General features: G+C 36.8%; 1 protein-coding gene across 1 annotated transcript in view; it reads right to left on the minus strand.

Annotated features, from left to right (window-relative positions):
- Nucleotides 1–16,973, minus strand: part of IARS (isoleucyl-tRNA synthetase) — a 220,978-nt gene that overhangs the window by 40,850 nt on the left and 163,155 nt on the right. Inside the window, exons 22-29 of the mRNA XM_024195652.2 lie at nucleotides 16,163–16,254; nucleotides 15,684–15,761; nucleotides 15,187–15,308; nucleotides 10,835–10,937; nucleotides 10,544–10,627; nucleotides 2,324–2,498; nucleotides 1,248–1,360; nucleotides 411–506 (exon numbers count right to left, since the gene is read on the minus strand). Of these exons, the coding sequence (XP_024051420.1) occupies nucleotides 411–506; nucleotides 1,248–1,360; nucleotides 2,324–2,498; nucleotides 10,544–10,627; nucleotides 10,835–10,937; nucleotides 15,187–15,308; nucleotides 15,684–15,761; nucleotides 16,163–16,254 (863 nt within the window). The remainder of the gene's footprint in view (nucleotides 1–410; nucleotides 507–1,247; nucleotides 1,361–2,323; nucleotides 2,499–10,543; nucleotides 10,628–10,834; nucleotides 10,938–15,186; nucleotides 15,309–15,683; nucleotides 15,762–16,162; nucleotides 16,255–16,973) is intronic.

Here is a 16,973-nt window from a genome sequence, read left to right on the forward strand (position 1 = left end):
ACACTCACTGTCTGGTAGAAACTGGGGCATGGATGAGGGTTAGCAGGCTGAGGCTCAAACCAGATAAGACTGAATTGATGCTAGTGGGTGGGGAAAGAAATCAGAAGATTTGGCATAAGCTGTATTTGCTCCACTTCTGGAAGATGTGTCTCCACTATAAATGATATAGGCATGCAAGCAATATGGGGTCTGGTTAGACTGCTAGCTGCTATGAGACCAAGAAGGAGTGACCAACATAGCTTATTTCCACTTATGTCTTGACCTGTAGGCTGCAAACATTTCTACAGCTAACCAAGCAATATTAAAGTACATGGAGCTGCACTTTAAATCAATTTGGAAACTTTAACATCCTCAGTATAATATATAAAACTGATTTTTCAAAATGATATCACATTCCATCACTTACTAACCTTCTTGCGAAGTTTTTGGATGCGATTAATCACTTCGCGAGCAACTCCTTCGTCAACCATTGACTGATCTGGGGTGACATCTAGGAGAACTAAAACCTGAAAGAATGTACAGCAGAGGCATTAGTAAAATACACCAGTTATTGCATTAACATGCACGGTTTCATTTTTATAAAGCTGTTTACTTAAGGTTGGTTATGGCGAGTAGACAGACTTAATAAGGTGTGTTCATGTTCAACAGATCAGCTCCACATATGGATTCAAAGTCACAGTTTCTTTAGTGACAAAGATCAGCCTTTACTGCTGTTATTCCTGTTACAAATGAACAGTCAATACCGCTGGAGGAGAGTGAGCTATCCATTATACTATCCTGAGTACTGGCATTTCCATTGACATAGATGAGTGTCCGGTAAGAACTAGGTTAAGACAACAGCGCTCATTTTTAGTTGTGTACTAAATATGATTTGAACTCACTCACTGTGCCACAATTACTTCACTTAAATATTTAAATGCTTACTTTCTAGCAGGACCAGCTCCAGGGTTTTTGCCACCCCAAGCGGCGGGGGGCAAAAAAAAAAAAAAAAAACCCCCCCCCCCCCCCGCGCGCCGGCCCCCCGGCGGCAGCTCCACCCTGCCGCCTCCTTCTTCAGTGGGAATTCGGCGGCAGGTGCTTCCCTCTGAGAGGGACCCGCCGCCGAATTGCCGCCGAACAGCCCGACGTGCCGCCCCTTCACCTTGGCCACCCCAAGCACCTGCTTGCTGGGCTGGTGCCTGGAGCCGGCCCTGCTTTTTAGGGAAACAGTTTGCTTAAAGCAGAGAAATAATTACTACAATTAATACCTGAGCATCAGAATGTGCCTCATACTGGGCAGATCCGCCCATGACCTGATCGAAGGTGTACATGAGACGGAGATCCTCCTCATGTAATTCATGACCTTCCACAACAATGGTACCTATATAATTAATAAGACAATTATTTACACTAGCTTATTACAAAACAAAGCCTTTCTCTCTTAGTCATGTCAGTGAGCATACTGCAGTTAACTCTTGAACTAAGTATACATTAATATCAAACTTCAAATACAAGAAATACATCACATTATGACATTTCTTTCAACAGGAAGACAGTTTCCTCATTGTGTTAATACAGGTAACTCTGATTATAAGCAACTAAATTGATAGAAATCCTGAGCTATGTTATTTGAAGTCCAGCACTGCTGTCCAACATTGCTAAGCAATTCTCAGGAACACTAAAACTACTCCAAATTTAGACTTTCCAAAGTAAAGTCACTACAAGCAGCAGAATTTAAGCTCAAGCACCACGATTGGTGCAGACCATTTGGAATCAATAGCTGTCTGTTATTAAAGCTGAATAAGAGTTAAACATACAAGACAGAGTAAAGATGTTTGGAAAAATCCCACCCACCGGAAATTATTAAACAAATATTTTTTAAAAAGTTTCAGCTAGATGTTTACTTCATAAATGAATTTAAGAGTCATGGAACAATACAGTTCTTGTACTCCATACAAGAATCTATCAGTCTACTCTGTTCTACATAATAGTTTTCACCATAGTACATAGAAGCAATGTGTAAATTAAGCACATAAAGCCATTTGTTTCTACTCTAGACAAGTAGGTTCAAGGTATCAATTCACAGCTTCCCTTTACTCACTTAGAAAGTTCACTAGTTTGCCTGGAATGTTAGCTGGGGGTTGGGCCTTTAAAATCTCTTGCATTTTGATCTAACAATGTATTTGTGTTTATTTTTTTACAAAAAATGTGTTAAACTGATTATTATAAATTTAAACTAAAAGCAATGGCTTGAGCCTGAAGCCTGAAATCATTTGGCTCTTCTTTGCAAGGTCCACATCATGACCATCAACTGCTGATCAATGCATACAGTCCCACTATGCACCTGTCTTTTGGAATTCTTCCAGCTGCTCACTCTTCAGCTCCTTGATGGCAGTCATAACAGCTTTAAAGGCCCCTTTCAGGCGCTTCCCAAGCACCATATGATCCGGTTCCGCTCTTAGACGGATTCCGTACTTATCTTTATCAGTAGACAATGTCACCTGACGTACGTTAAGTTCCTGTATAAATTTGCCAAAAGAAAATAAACATATAAGCAAAATAACCACTATCACAAAAATAATACTATACTTGGAAAAATAGGGAAAAGGGGTGGGAGGAAGATTATAGCATGCACGCGAAGAGTTTTCTATCTAGATGTCCTTATAAATAAAAGGATTAATCTGCTACACCAGTGTGACAATGTATAAACAAAACAATGACATGTAGATTATTCTTTAGGCGCAGATCCCACTCCCATATTACAGCTGCAGTCCATTTGGCCTATTGGGTAAAGATTTCACTACAATCTAAAGATTCTGTGCAGCTCTAACCTCAAATCAGACTAGCCTTCTCTGATGCTTTTCTACTATGTGAAGAGATAGGACTGAAGGATCTTTGTGTGTCCAATAAATTATATTGGCAGACATTGACTCAAAAGGATGCATAACATATTCAGGATTGTGTTAAGATGTTGGCTGCAGTTTATTTGTAGCCAACAAACTACTACAAGTTTTAGTTCTTCAGTGACCAAACATCAACCTGAGTACCTCATTTTGCCTTTTTCCTTTTCTGGTTTTCCTACATCCTCATTGTATGTGGATGCATTTTGAACAAGTTAAATTAATGGCCTGTGGTTCTGGAATTCTGCCAGTAAATTCTGATGCAGAACTACAGATGTTTTCCTCATCATTTAATTAAATTAAAAGTTGCCTCCGAACTTTTACCTTTGTTACATATTTTGGCCTGAAGCGATGCAGATTTTCAAGAACCATTGTAGACTTTTGTACTCTACATCCAACTCTATTGAAAACCAGAGATCACTACATGCACCACTTGTAATTTCTGTAGGTTTAAGGAATTTCCTTCTAAAGAGGAAAGCACTGTATCTAGATTTAGACTACACTAAAAGTGCTCTGAGTCTTATAGAAAGCCTGTGGTTATTCTGTCTACTTTGTAAAATTAAAGAAGAATGTCACACTTAAGACACACAATTTCGTATCTAAAATTGGAGCTTAAGGCAGAATCTTGCTCTATCTTCTTTCATTTTTTGTTTGTAACAGTGCTTTACAACTTCTGCCCCCAGCATACCATACATTAACTCTTTTACTGACATTGTTGGTTGTAAAATTCTATGCACTTACCAAGACCACCTATATTGAATTTGTTGAATAACCTACACGTTTTGCTTTTAGTACCTGACAGGTTAGCAGAGTTCACACAAGTTGCGATAGAATCACCTAATGCATTTAATAAGCAATCTATTTTGTATAAGATGTGGAAACTAGAAAAATACCACCCATGTCAGTATGAAAGGACCAACAGCTGAAATAGTTAGATTGGGGTTATGATGGCTAAATATTCTCTCTACACCACAGACTCATCTCTAAGGAAGTCCTGTTGAAGAGAACAGCTTAGAAGAATACTCATTTAACATACTGTCCCATTTAACAAACTTGCTTAGGAAAGAAAATTGAACTGGAATTAAATGTTTCAGAGGTAATTAAGTTTTAACTCTGTGCTGTTAGACACAAACCCATATGGAAAGTGACAAATGACAGACATAACAAATAAGACACAGCTCAAGTTTATACAACATCTCTGCCTGAGTTTTAACAAGGTAAATCCAAAAACTAGCCATACTAGCCAATCAATATTCAAGAATAATCAGATTAAAAACTAGTTTTCTGCATATAGTGTTAGTGATAATACTAGTAGAATTATTTAAGCAAAGTTGCCTGTGCAATCAAGTAGCAGGATAGCATAGGTTTAATTGTGTATTAGTCTCAACATATTGTTTTGATTAGAAAAAACAGTTGATTTATTTGACTTTGCCACTAGGACATCCTTAATTTTCTCAATATAAAATTAAGTCATTATACTGTGTGCATGAACGTGTAATTATATCTGTACAATTACACACAAAGATATCTATACACCGTGTAACGTTACAATGTGCATCTGTACTACAATTATTTTAAATACTTGCATCTCAATACTTTAACAATCTACAGTACACAAAGTAAAGCCACAAAGCAAAAGCTCTAGTTTTCAAAAATGTGTTAAAGTAAATTTAAGTAACTTACACCAAAATAAATAAATACATATTAAATTAACTAAAATATTTAATTTACCAGGAAAATAGTATATCATGAATGCCATTAACCTTTCCCATTGCATTTGTTTAAAAATTCTCTCAGCACTCTAATTTGGCCCCATCCTTTATTAGAGATATTAGGAGATCGATATGTATTTTAAGTCATTTTATTTACATTATCTTGTACTGAATGCTTAGACTCAGCATTTCTCTCCAGAATCCAATAGTGAGCATGGCATAGGTCCTTTCATCCTGGATTAATCATGACCTTCATTTATATTTTTAATCAATGCAATAATACAAAATAATTTCAAGAAGGTATTTGATTAATAAAGTGACTAAAAATAATGTATGTAATATAATTCTTGTCCTCTTAAATGTTTATTCCTTCACAACACTTAAAAAGTTAGATTTTCTCCTGAAAAGCCAACTTTTAAAAATAGCACTTGCTGCGTCAAAACCTTTATTTTTCATTGTTGGGGCAGAATCTGCAGTTTTCATACACCAAAAAAATTTCATGAAATGAAATCAAATGGTTCTTGAAGTGAAGCATCAGTCTGTCTGAAACAAGAGATTTTAGCAGCATGATCTGACACAGAAGAAAATGGCTATGGACTTTGCAGACATCTTTATTGGATAGTATCCATCCATAATGGACTTTATTTTCAGTCTTGCCTTTTAAATTTATGGATTAGTGGCTGTGTGCTGTCATTTCAGGTGGCAGCTCTGCGGACATCTTACAATAACAGAATTACAGCTAGAGCTAGCAGAACACGAACATATTTTTTTTTGAAAGGGTGGACGTCTGCTGCTGGAGTATTTATAAAGCATTTTACTTCTTCCTCCATGTAGCAAAAACTGTAAATGCTCCTATAGAAACTGAGTGTTTTTTTAAATTCTGATAACTATTTATGTAATTTTTGTTTTGTTAAGCATATTTAATCTGATAAATTCTGCATCAGGGATTAACCAATAGGATTTCCTCACATAATACAACTGACACCCTATCTAACACCAATTAGATTACCTCTGTGACAAACTTGCACACAACTCCAAGGCCTGACGAAATTCATCCTAGGCTATTTAAGGAACTAGCTGAAGCAATCTCAGAACTGTTAGCAATTATCTTCGAGAACTCGAGGAGGACATAAGAATGGCCAGACCAAAGGTCCATCTAGCCCAGTATCCTGTCATCTGACAGTGGCCAATGCCAGGTGCTTCAGAGGGAATGAACAGAACAGGTAATCATCAAGTGATCCATCCCTTCGTCCATTCCCAGCTAGAAAGAAAAAAATTAATGCACAACCACAAAATGAGGAATAACTGGCAAGGTGGTGGTAGTGCTGAAAAGGATCTGGGGGTTATAGAAGATCACAAATTGAATGTGAGTCAATAATGTGATGAGCTGCAACAAAGGTTAATATAATTCTAGGATCTATTAGGAGGAACGTTGTATGTAAGACAGGGGGTGGTAATCATCCCATTCTACTTGGCAATAGTGGGGCCTCAGCTGCAATATTGTATCCAATTCTGGGCACTCCACTTCAAGAAACGTGGATAAACTGGAGAGTCCAGAGGACAGCAACAAAAATGACAGACGTTTTAGAAAACCTGAACTATGAGGAAAAGTTAAAAAATTGGACAAGTTTAGTCCACAGAAAAGAAGACTCAGTGGGGACCTAATAACAGTCTTCAAATATGTTAAGGGTCATTATAAAGAGGACAGTGATCAATTGTTCTCCTTGTCGTTTGGTGGTAGAACAAACAGTAATGGGCTTAATCTTCAGGAAGGGAGATTTAGATTAAAAATTAGGAAAATCTTTCTAACTGTAAGGTTAGTTAAGTTCTGAAATAGGCTTCCAAGGGAGTTTGTGGAATCCCCATCATTGAGGTTTTTAAGAACAGGTTGGACAAACACCTGTCAGGGATGGTCTAGGTTTACTTGGTTCTACCCCAGGGCAGGAGGCTGGATTTGAGGACTTTGAAGTCCTTCCAGACTACACTTCTATGATACTTGCAGTAAGTTGTGTACTGATTAAATGTGGACTGAATTCTCCCAATAACTAACGTAAGATGAGTATTCAGCATATTACATTGGAAGAAAAAAAAAATTTAAGACCATAATATCCAAATCAGTTTTAGCTAGCCAACTCAATCTAATGCTCCATCATGCACTATGCTGTGGCATCACAATTAATATGGAACCATGGGAGATCCTGGATATGGCCCATATTGAATAGATTATGTTCCATTTTAATATGTAGGGTGAAGAGTTGCACATTTCTTTTTTGGAGTATAAAGCTATAAAAAACTTTGATACATAGAACCCAAGATTCCTGCTCATACAGTATGTTGGGCTGTCTGATGGATTTCAAAACTGTGTAAAACCTCGTTAGGACACTGATCCTTCACTGAAAGGGCTTTGCAACAAGTCCCTCAAACCAGTGCTGGAAATGGCTTAATTGCTAGTGCTGACAAGACAAACCCATTTTTGGCACTGTTACTAAAAGCTTTCTTAAGACTTGTTTCTCTTGTGAGCTTGATTTTGGTCCTTTGTGCACTAGCACTTAAACCATTTTTGGCAAGGGATCGATTGCCTAGTTTAACAGCCCTACCATTAGTCTTAAGTTTCATTTGTTTAAAATAATTGCTTAATTTTCATAATAAAGAATCAAAGATTGCAGTTCACAGAGCAAGTCATTTTAAAACAGAGCTCTCCGAAGAAAGTTGTTCTGATAAATGAGGTTTTACAAAAATTGACATCTCCTGCACTTCTCAATTTCTTTTGTCAGGAGTTGTACTAAAAGCTTACACTGTAAGTGACATCACAGAGGTAAATCACAAGAGAAATCCCACTTTATCAAAGTTACCAAAAATCATTTCTGGCATTAATGCTAAAGAATAAAAAATAAAAGTCACAAATACTCTGATTACATTATCAAGTTTGATGAACAACAAAGCTGAGAAGTATAATCAAAATGGAGCAAATTGGCTGAGTTCACATGGATATCTCTAGGTCTGTGCTCTCCTTTCCAGTAACTAACTTGAAAACTTTCTATAAGTAGCAAAACAAATATTGGGTTTTGGTATCAACCTGAAAGACTAAGATTTACACAGCACAACTCTAACCCAGGGGGAAATTAATACACCCTAAGAAATGTCTTATTGAGTGTGTTGCCTGGTGTTTTTAAGAAAAAAGATGTCTCTTATTTTTGTCATAGGTGCGGAACTTTAATTAATCCTTAACACCATTTATTACAAACTTTCCTATGTTTAATTTGAGAGGTCAACCCAGCCTTACCTTTATACAACTGTCTGTGTTCCCAAAAACCAATGTAAGTTAATACCGTGTTTCCCCGAAAGTAAGACATCCCCCGAAAATAAGACCTATTTCCAGTTTTGCCTCTCGCTGTAATATAAGGCATCCCCCGAAAATAAGACCTCCCGGATAATAAGGCCACCCCGGAATATAAGGCCCCGAAGCTCCAGGAAAAATAAGACCTCCCCTGAAAATAAGACCTAGCGCATCTTTGGGAGCAAAAATTAATATAAGACACTGTCTTATTTTCGGGGAAACAGGGTACTACATTATACAAATGTAAATAAACCAATACTTTTAGAGCTTTACAACAACCCTCATAACTCCCTTGTGCCTTGAGTATTACTCCTAGGTTTACAGATGAAGAAAGGCAGAGAGGCTAAATGACTTGCTGAAGACAAGAGGGTCAGTGCTAACAAAACCAGCATTAGAACTCAGGAGTTGCTGGCTCCCAGCCCAATACTCATACCACTGGACCACACAATCTCCAACTGCCAAGAATTGGAGAGAAGATATTATCAAAGACTGGGTGGCTATTCAACACATACTACCACTCCAAGAGCCAGAATGGGAGGCTGTCTTTGTATGGCCATGAAGGACATAGAAGATTCCTAGTTAAGATACTTTATCAGTCCTCTGGAGTCTAGTTTGGTATCAGTCAGTGCCTGATGGCTCTAGAAAAAGTGAAACACTCTCAGTACACCTAACCAGACTGTGCAATGCTACGCGGAAGAATTTATATTTTCACATTTAAAGAGACCAGTCAAAATTGGCCTAGAGTGTACCAAACCAAGCACTGGTAGAAGTGTTTCTATAATTTTATTTTCTATTTTATCACTAAACAAAATTCTAATGAGAGCACTTTTTATAAACAAACGTTTATTGCAGTGCTTGTAGCCCAAACTGGGCAGAATTCTGCTAGTGGATATGAACCTGAAAGTGAAATTGATTAGTCCATTTATATTGCCTAATCGAAGAGAAACAAGTATTAAACAGCAAAGAAAAAATAAATTCGTTTTTAAAATCTTTTCCAATCTTGAACTATCTCCCTTGTTATTTGGTAAAAACAAAAAGATTTTTTCAAGTACATTTTAATCTGTTTCTTTAGTGAATATTACCAAGATGATGCACAAAATGAAGTTATATTACAACAAAACAATCAAGTTCATGCAAAGGATGACTGGATGAAGGAACTACTACATTCAATGTTTATGTGCAGTTACCGTTCCCTATGGAGGATTTAATCACATGCTCAATGAAGATCCTATGCAATTTTTGTGCTTTAATTTGGATATTTATTTTATAACACTAATCAGATTTTCACCATTGCACACATTTTCCTATAGACTTCACGTGACAATCCACCTAAATCATCAAGCTAAACAATTCAACTATATATTGCTTAATTAATTCTAAACACCTGGCACTCTCCATGTCATCCTTTTACCAAGGTAGATAACATGAGTATAGAGTTCAAAGTACCCCTAAAACTAGCCACTCCGGCTGAAAAACAGTCTTCCTTACCAAATGTTACCTTCCTGCCCTTCTACCCACACACTTGATTTTTCTACTGCAGGATATCTTTGAAGTGAAAGAATACACACTTTAAAATGAGCTGTTTGTAATAGCATTTAATTGAATTCAAGAGACAATGAATAACAGCTCCACAACCAGCATTTAAAGATAAAAAGAAATAAGTTTGTTTCCCCACTGCAACTTCTTGAATTTGGTACAGAGATTAAAAGCTTCAAGAACATCTTGAAACTACTAATTTTTAGATGACTGGCTGAAAGCAGGATGCCCAGACAATTTGACAGTTAACTTAAATATGTCAAATACCAAAAAGGTTAATTTATTTTGAATGGCAGGGTTTTTATCCTAGTAAAGTATTAAAGGAGGGCAGAGTGCATTTTCTCTAATGGATCCACATGAAAGAGAAAGTACTACAAAGGCATATCACAGGGGATGCTCAAGATAATTGCAAGAAATTATATAGACCATAAAATCTTACCTATTTGACATTTTATTTTCTATAGAACTTTGGAAAAACAGGTTAAGCTTTGAGAGCTTTTGGAACATACTCAATTGTTTTCTGCTCTTACTTTTCACAGAACTTTCCATCTAAGCAAGCTATGGATCTGTATACTTCCTTAACCCTTCAGCATATACTCTAGTCATTGCATTTTAATATCCTTGAATTATTTATTGATAAATAATGATTACCCCTACAATTTCACCTCCAAGATTTGGCTATAATATACTTTGGCAATCCTGAGTGATTTAGCATGCCTCATTTTCATTCAAACTTCATTTCTGCCCCACAATGATCATGAAAAAGTATATTTCTAAAGTTCTCTGAATGACTTGTATATTACCAAAGTCATGCTGTGTGGTCAGACACTTTCAGAGATGAAGTTTCTCTCATAAATGTAGTCTGTAGATTTAGGGTCATAATCCACCCTTTGCACACAGCTCCCATTTATATGACTCACAAATATGGAATGTGGCCCAAAAGAGCAGTATATGTAACTTAACTGAATTTCAGTAAGTGAGGTATTAACCTAGCCAATAGCTATGATATAGAAGAGCTTCTTTCAAACTGACTTGCACAGTAAAACTCCATTAATCTCCTCTGTTGATTATGTTCTTACCTCAAGTATATACTTCTCCAAAGACCTGATGTTTTCCAGGGCCTCTGGGTCCTGATGGATAACCACTACTTCTTTTAGTGGATACTGCAACAAAAATCAATACAGGTTCAGTCTGAGAGAAGAAATAAAGGGCTACAGAAAGTATTATTTTGGTCATTTTAAACTAAATTCTTTCTGTTTAATTCTGCTTGCTAGCACAGATTTAGTCACTTACTCCCCCCTTCTCCGAAAGTTACAAAGCTGCTATATGTTCATGGAATATTGATGTAAGAGATATTAAAAGCTTCTAACCTTTACTGGAATGGTTTTTCTGTCTCGGATTACCCGGCCAAGCTCAATAACAGATTGCATCCAGGAAACGGCATTTTCAATTTTTTTGTCAATCAGATCCTCCCTAGATTAGGAAGAAACAATTTAATGTTTTCATCTCTTTACATTTATTTAAGTGAACCTTTAACCCATCGTCACATCTGTCAAAAATTTCCCATAGCAGATTTGGTCATATCCATTTACTGGTAATGCTAAGAAGCAATTTTGTGTGGGGGTTTCTTTTTTTTTTTTTTTAAGAATTATTCTTATTAGCTGTCATTAATAGCTTTCACATGACTGACTGATGTGAAATAGTTATCAAGACTATTATTTTACAAGTATCCAATGAAGAGCAGGATTTACATTTATTATATAATGGAATATCCAACAATATATAACAAATGAAACAGTTACATTGCTATTGAAATACCCACACACAGTTAACTGGTGGGATCTCCATAATTTTTTATCTTGAAAGTGTGGGTTATAAAAGGATGATGGGCCACGTGCATTTTCCCAGAAATCAGACCTGTATTTTCCAGAAAGCTTATGTATTTCAAACCTTTTGCTTTTCTCTGTGGCTTGATAACAAGCTCCCCCCACACCTCTCTGTTTCCAGACAGCTTGTTTTTCAGGTTAAGCACAGAGTCAAAGCTTGTTTCAAATGTAAAAGCAATCACCAGTTCTATGAGTGATGCCAGTTCTTGTTCTTTGTTGACTGTTTGAATGTATCTGTAATTCAGGCAGCTCCTTCAAAACTACATACATTTTCAAGCAAAGCACAGAGTCATTACTATTTTGGTATTGATTTGTGTCAGAAAAGCTGTGAACAAAGGAAAAGTATACTATGGATGTGAAGTTGCTAATTATATCATTTTAAGTAGAAACATTCTTGGTGTAAAACAGAGTGGTCTGCAAGGTTTACCAGAAGGGAGAAGAATCCGTGGAGCAAGATTTAAGACTTGTCATACCCTAATCTGTGGTACCAGAAAGTTTTGGATTAAAGTTATTGACTATTTCTAAGTTTCTGTGCTTCTTCAAGCAAATTTCCCAGGGAAGGACTTAAAAAAAAAAAAAGTTTAAATTTGTACTTTATTGCAATATAAAGTTTTCTTGTTTTCATTCATAAATGTTCATAGTAAGAAATATTTCCACTAAGACTTTAAAGTGTTATTGTAAAACTGCATTGTGAGAATATTTTTCATAGATTTATGATTTATTATAAAACTCAATGAAGTATTACAAAAACAATGTTTCTGATTTTACCTGTTACTTTGGACAGAGAAGAATCTAGTTAGCATACAGCATAAGTAAGGCCTTCATTTTCAGTTATTACTTTGTTTGAAAATTTCCTGGGAATTTATCAATATTTATTACAAACATTTTAGAATAGGTGAAAATTGGTGCAAAAAAACTAAGTGAGCAGTTTTCTGGGTAAATATTGGGAGAGGTTAGGACAGAAAAAAAAGCAACAAATAGAGAAAAGTAAGAGTACTAAAAGTAAAAGCAGTTTAATGGTGTGGTTTATTTCATTAACTGCACATTAACAGTACATACATATGTGCACATGCATGTGTGTTGTTCATTCCACAACTCTGCCTTACTTGAGCAGACAGCCTCATATTTACAATTTAGACTAATTTATTATTAAAATAAACATATCTACTTCATGTAATGTCCTGGATTTTCTTATCATCGTCAGTATTTTCATGTATTGCAGGGTCCAAAATTCAGGTAGGAAAAAAAAACAATAAAAAACCAAATAGTAGCTTTTATAAAACCCAGGAATTTTTGTTTAAAAAAAAAAAATCAGTAAAAACTGAAAACAAAGGGCCTGAAACAGAAATCATTGCTAAAAAATCCCAATATTTCAGGGTCAAAGTTTACAGATCTATTGTTTATTTGACTGTAATTGAAGTACAGATCTATTAGAGCAACTCAAATTCAACTCTTTCTGTAAAAAGTATTAACTTATTGGATTTCCAGGGTATATAAAAGTCTGCAACAAGCAATGTATCAGGAGACTGTGCATTTAAACGAAGAACAGGAAATAAGAGCCACAGTTGGAGCTCAGAATTCTGGGAGTCAAGGCAGGGCAAAAGGGTTGGATTAACCTCTTGCATCTTGATGGCCATCTTGAAGGTTGTCAGAATTTCCCTAAATCACTAATCTGAATAGCACTTAAAGGGAAAATGAAATCACATTTTTGTGGACTCCCAAGAACTCAGAGCTATTACCATTAGTTGTATATATCAATATATTGCTTAAGTGTCACAGAACCAATTCATTCTCTTACACACATGCAGTTTTAAAAGCCGGATACAAATTTATGTCCAACCCTGAAAATGACACAGTCAGTTTAATCTGACAACCATGATATTTGCCATATAGCTTTTTTTGTATAAACCTATCATACTGCTGTGAAAGTACACACCACACAGCAGTCTACAACTGCCACAAAAAAAGATGGTGTCTTTGTTGCTATCTGTGCTACTGCCCTTGGAAAAGCTAGCTCGTTACAGATTAACTATCACAATCAAAGCTTAATTTAAACATAACACTAAGACAAAAAAGGCACCAACAAAGAAAAATGACTGCCTGATTTTTAGCCACTATAAAACCTCAAGTGTAATTTAGTTTTAAAATCACATCTATCTTTGATTTGATTAGTAGAAGGGAACAGGAATGCACATGGGACCCAATAAGTTACACAAATTAAGTTGCCATGAATAACTGAATTTCCTTCTATTTGTCCATATACATCACCAGTTCAAGGGTATTCCTAATGACAACTTATCAGTTTCACATTCTGTGTCATCGAAAATACACTTCTAGAATACATAAAATCAGCAGCATTGCTAAATGAATCTCAGTAGATTTCTTGTAACAATACTTTCCAATTAGTGTATACTGTATAGTGTACACTGTATAGCCATCAGAAGGAACACAACTGGTAGCTCTCTTGCTTGGTCAGAGACACCAAAAGGCACAATATGCATAAAAAGAAAAACGTGGGTATGATTTAAACTCTGGGTGGCCCAAGCTGACATCTGAGGTCCCAAATATGTTCCTGTGTCGTTCTTGCTGGGTTGTGAGGCTGAGCTGCAGTACAACAGGAAAGAACCTTTTTTCTTCTCATTTCTGAGAAGTCCCCAGTACCACCTTGGATCCGCAGGAACCAAGGACCCCATGGATTTGCAAATGACATGAGCTTACTTTAGAACAGGGGTCGCCATGGTTGTAACGGCTCACCTTCATGGTGCTAGGGGGAAGACAGTTTCAGAGAAAAATCTCTCCATAGCCTTCAAAAGCTGTAGACTCCTCATATATAGTCAGACTGATATAATGGGTGACCTGGTGAGGCAGACTGATGTGACCAACTTGGATCCAAGAAAATCCTTTTTGGGACCCCTCACTTACAGGACACTGATCACACCAAAATCCAAGCAAATTCAGTGACAGGATCCTTATCTTTCTTACCATGTATCCTTTTGTAAAGAGGAGCTTTCCTTGGCTCCACCTGAAGAACACAGACCCTTAGCCAGTGGAAATCATTTTCACAGTTCCTTACGGAGCCCATTCAAGGCAACAACCTCTTTCAGTCTGAGATTTAACACCAGACTGGTACTGAGGAAGGCTTATGGCCAGACATATTCAGACATGAAAAGGCTCTGGCACAGAGTTTTACGATCCTTTGGGGGTCTTTTTGGAGAAGGCAGGCACTGCAGCCTCCAATTAAGCATCCATCTTGAAAGAGACACTTCATGCCTATGAGAAATGGGGAACATTATAGCTCTGTGACCCCTCTTCTCTTGCCCCAGCAAGCTGTATACCCCTACTGGTTCTCAGCATGCAGAGAAACCCAAGTCTGTAGCCAGCTTCTTTGCTGAAGGGGAGAGATTGGATCTAAAAAGAGTGCTAACTCTGCACCTTTCCTCCCAATACTGCCACAGCACCTTATCAATACTGCCCCAGCCAGTCCTGTCAAGGTAACACACCTCAGCAATGGCAAGTGTGTTAAAGACTAAAAGGAAACACTCCCCTAAAGCAAAGTGGTATACAGGAGTAAAATAGTTTCATAAACACTTCAATTACATATTTTGCCTGCCTAAGGAAAACAGAAGTGTTTAAAAAAATAAGCACGACTGCAAGATCATTTTCTGGTTGCAAAAGGCATCCTTTGTATCAAAAAATGTGTTCCTTGCATGCTTGTAAATGCCCAAGACTGGTATTTTTGCTTTGTTTAAATATGTGAATAAGGTATGAAGAACTTCTCTCTGTAACTACAGGAAAGAGAACCCTGTCCACTATCGCCAATAGAGACTATTTCTTACCTCACTTGAGGAAGCATGAGATAGTGAATGCTATCACTGTTCTTCTCCTGAACTGAGGCCGGATCAATAAGGGTCTTCAGATTCTGGTACATCATTTCAGTGATAAAGGGAGTATAAGGTGCCTGCAATATTTTATATATTATTATTCATGAATGCACTCTCTTACTGAATTGTATCTTCTATATTTTCAACCAATTATCTTCATCATCATTAAAACACAAGTTTTTGTGTGTGTTCCTTTTTTCTTATTAATCAGGAATCCTTATGTTACAGGATTATACTGTCCAACAGACAGCTCTGCAAAAATGGAATATTTACTTTGCGTTTTAACACTACAAAGTATAACACTAATTCAAGGAATAGGCCATGATGAACAAATTAAATTGATGCCAGCTGTTCACCTTCCATTTGCATTTAACCCATTATTATTCAAATCTCTTTATAATCTCAGTTGATGTCTGCCTTTAAATAATTAGAGTTGAGTGTAAAACCCTTACCATGAGTCTGCACATTGCATACAGAACACCAAATAAGGTTTCCAAGGCCATAATGCAGTCCTCATTCCCATTTTCACCCTATTCAAAGTATCCATGGAGAAAGGAAAAGGATTAGAAAAACATCTATACTTTTAAAATCATGAACTACATTCTCACACTGTAATACATGATTTTACTCCTTCACCCAATAAATGCTAGCTTTCCAAGATCCACAATTACAGTTCAATCCTACCCAACAAAACAAAAATTATGGGCTACTGTGTATTTTTACTTGCCCTATGAAGAAACAAAGGGGCAAGAACATAAATGAAGTAAAAAGAGAAAATCATATTTATTTGCAATTTCAGCTATTCAGCTGAAAGCTACCCAGTTTTATATAACACACAAAGTTTCTATAAGGATTTTATTAGCTTAATTAATCTATTTAAACTACATTGGGCTCTATCTACAGTAAAGTTAGCAACAGAAATAGCACCTACCTTTAATCTTCTGCGATTCATTCTGACGTACCAGTTGGTCAGTACATCAACAAACTTAACTAGTCGAGGAACTACAGTGTATAGTCTGTAGGCTAGGGAAAAAAATAATTTCTTACTGTACAAAACACTTGCCTTCTGCATCAAATTCTTCACTTAAAGAGTCACACAGTAATATAAAGCCTTGACAATTTAACACTCATGACTTTATAGAAGCAAATACCTTCATAAGATTAAAAAAATGGATTAGGCACACTAGTATTACTAGAATCTGAACTTAAACTATGGGCTGGTCTATACTTAGCCGCTAGTTCGGCGGCTGGAAATCGAACTTCCTGGTTCGATTTATCGCGTCTGGTCTGGACGCGATAAATCGAACCAGGAAGTGCTCGCCGTCGACTGCGGTACTCCAGCTCAACGAGAGGAGTACCGCGGAGTCGACGGGGAGCCTGCCTGCCACGTGTGGACCGCGTCTGAACCGCGGTAAGTTCGAAGTAAGGTATGTCGACTTCAGCTACGTTATTCACGTAGCTGAAGTTGCGTACCTTACTTCGACTTGGGGGGTTAGTGTAGACCAGGCCTATATCATAAAATTAAAATTACAAACATAATCAATTCTCATGCTTAAGCATGTCACCAGCTGAAGGTCAGAAATAAATTGTCACCCATAGTCTAGTACTGCACAGAGGTGCATTATGGCCATTTTATGCCTTAATCTGAAGCATACTGAAAGAGGATAATGGACAAGATGGGCCATTGATCTATTATGCAAAAAGAACAGGAGTACTTGTGGCACCTTAGAGACTAACAAATT

The sequence above is a fragment of the Terrapene carolina genome, unplaced genomic scaffold (genome assembly GCF_002925995.2).
Source record: "Terrapene carolina triunguis isolate 2854851 unplaced genomic scaffold, T_m_triunguis-2.0 Scaffold232, whole genome shotgun sequence".
Lineage (NCBI taxonomy): Eukaryota > Metazoa > Chordata > Testudines > Emydidae > Terrapene > Terrapene triunguis.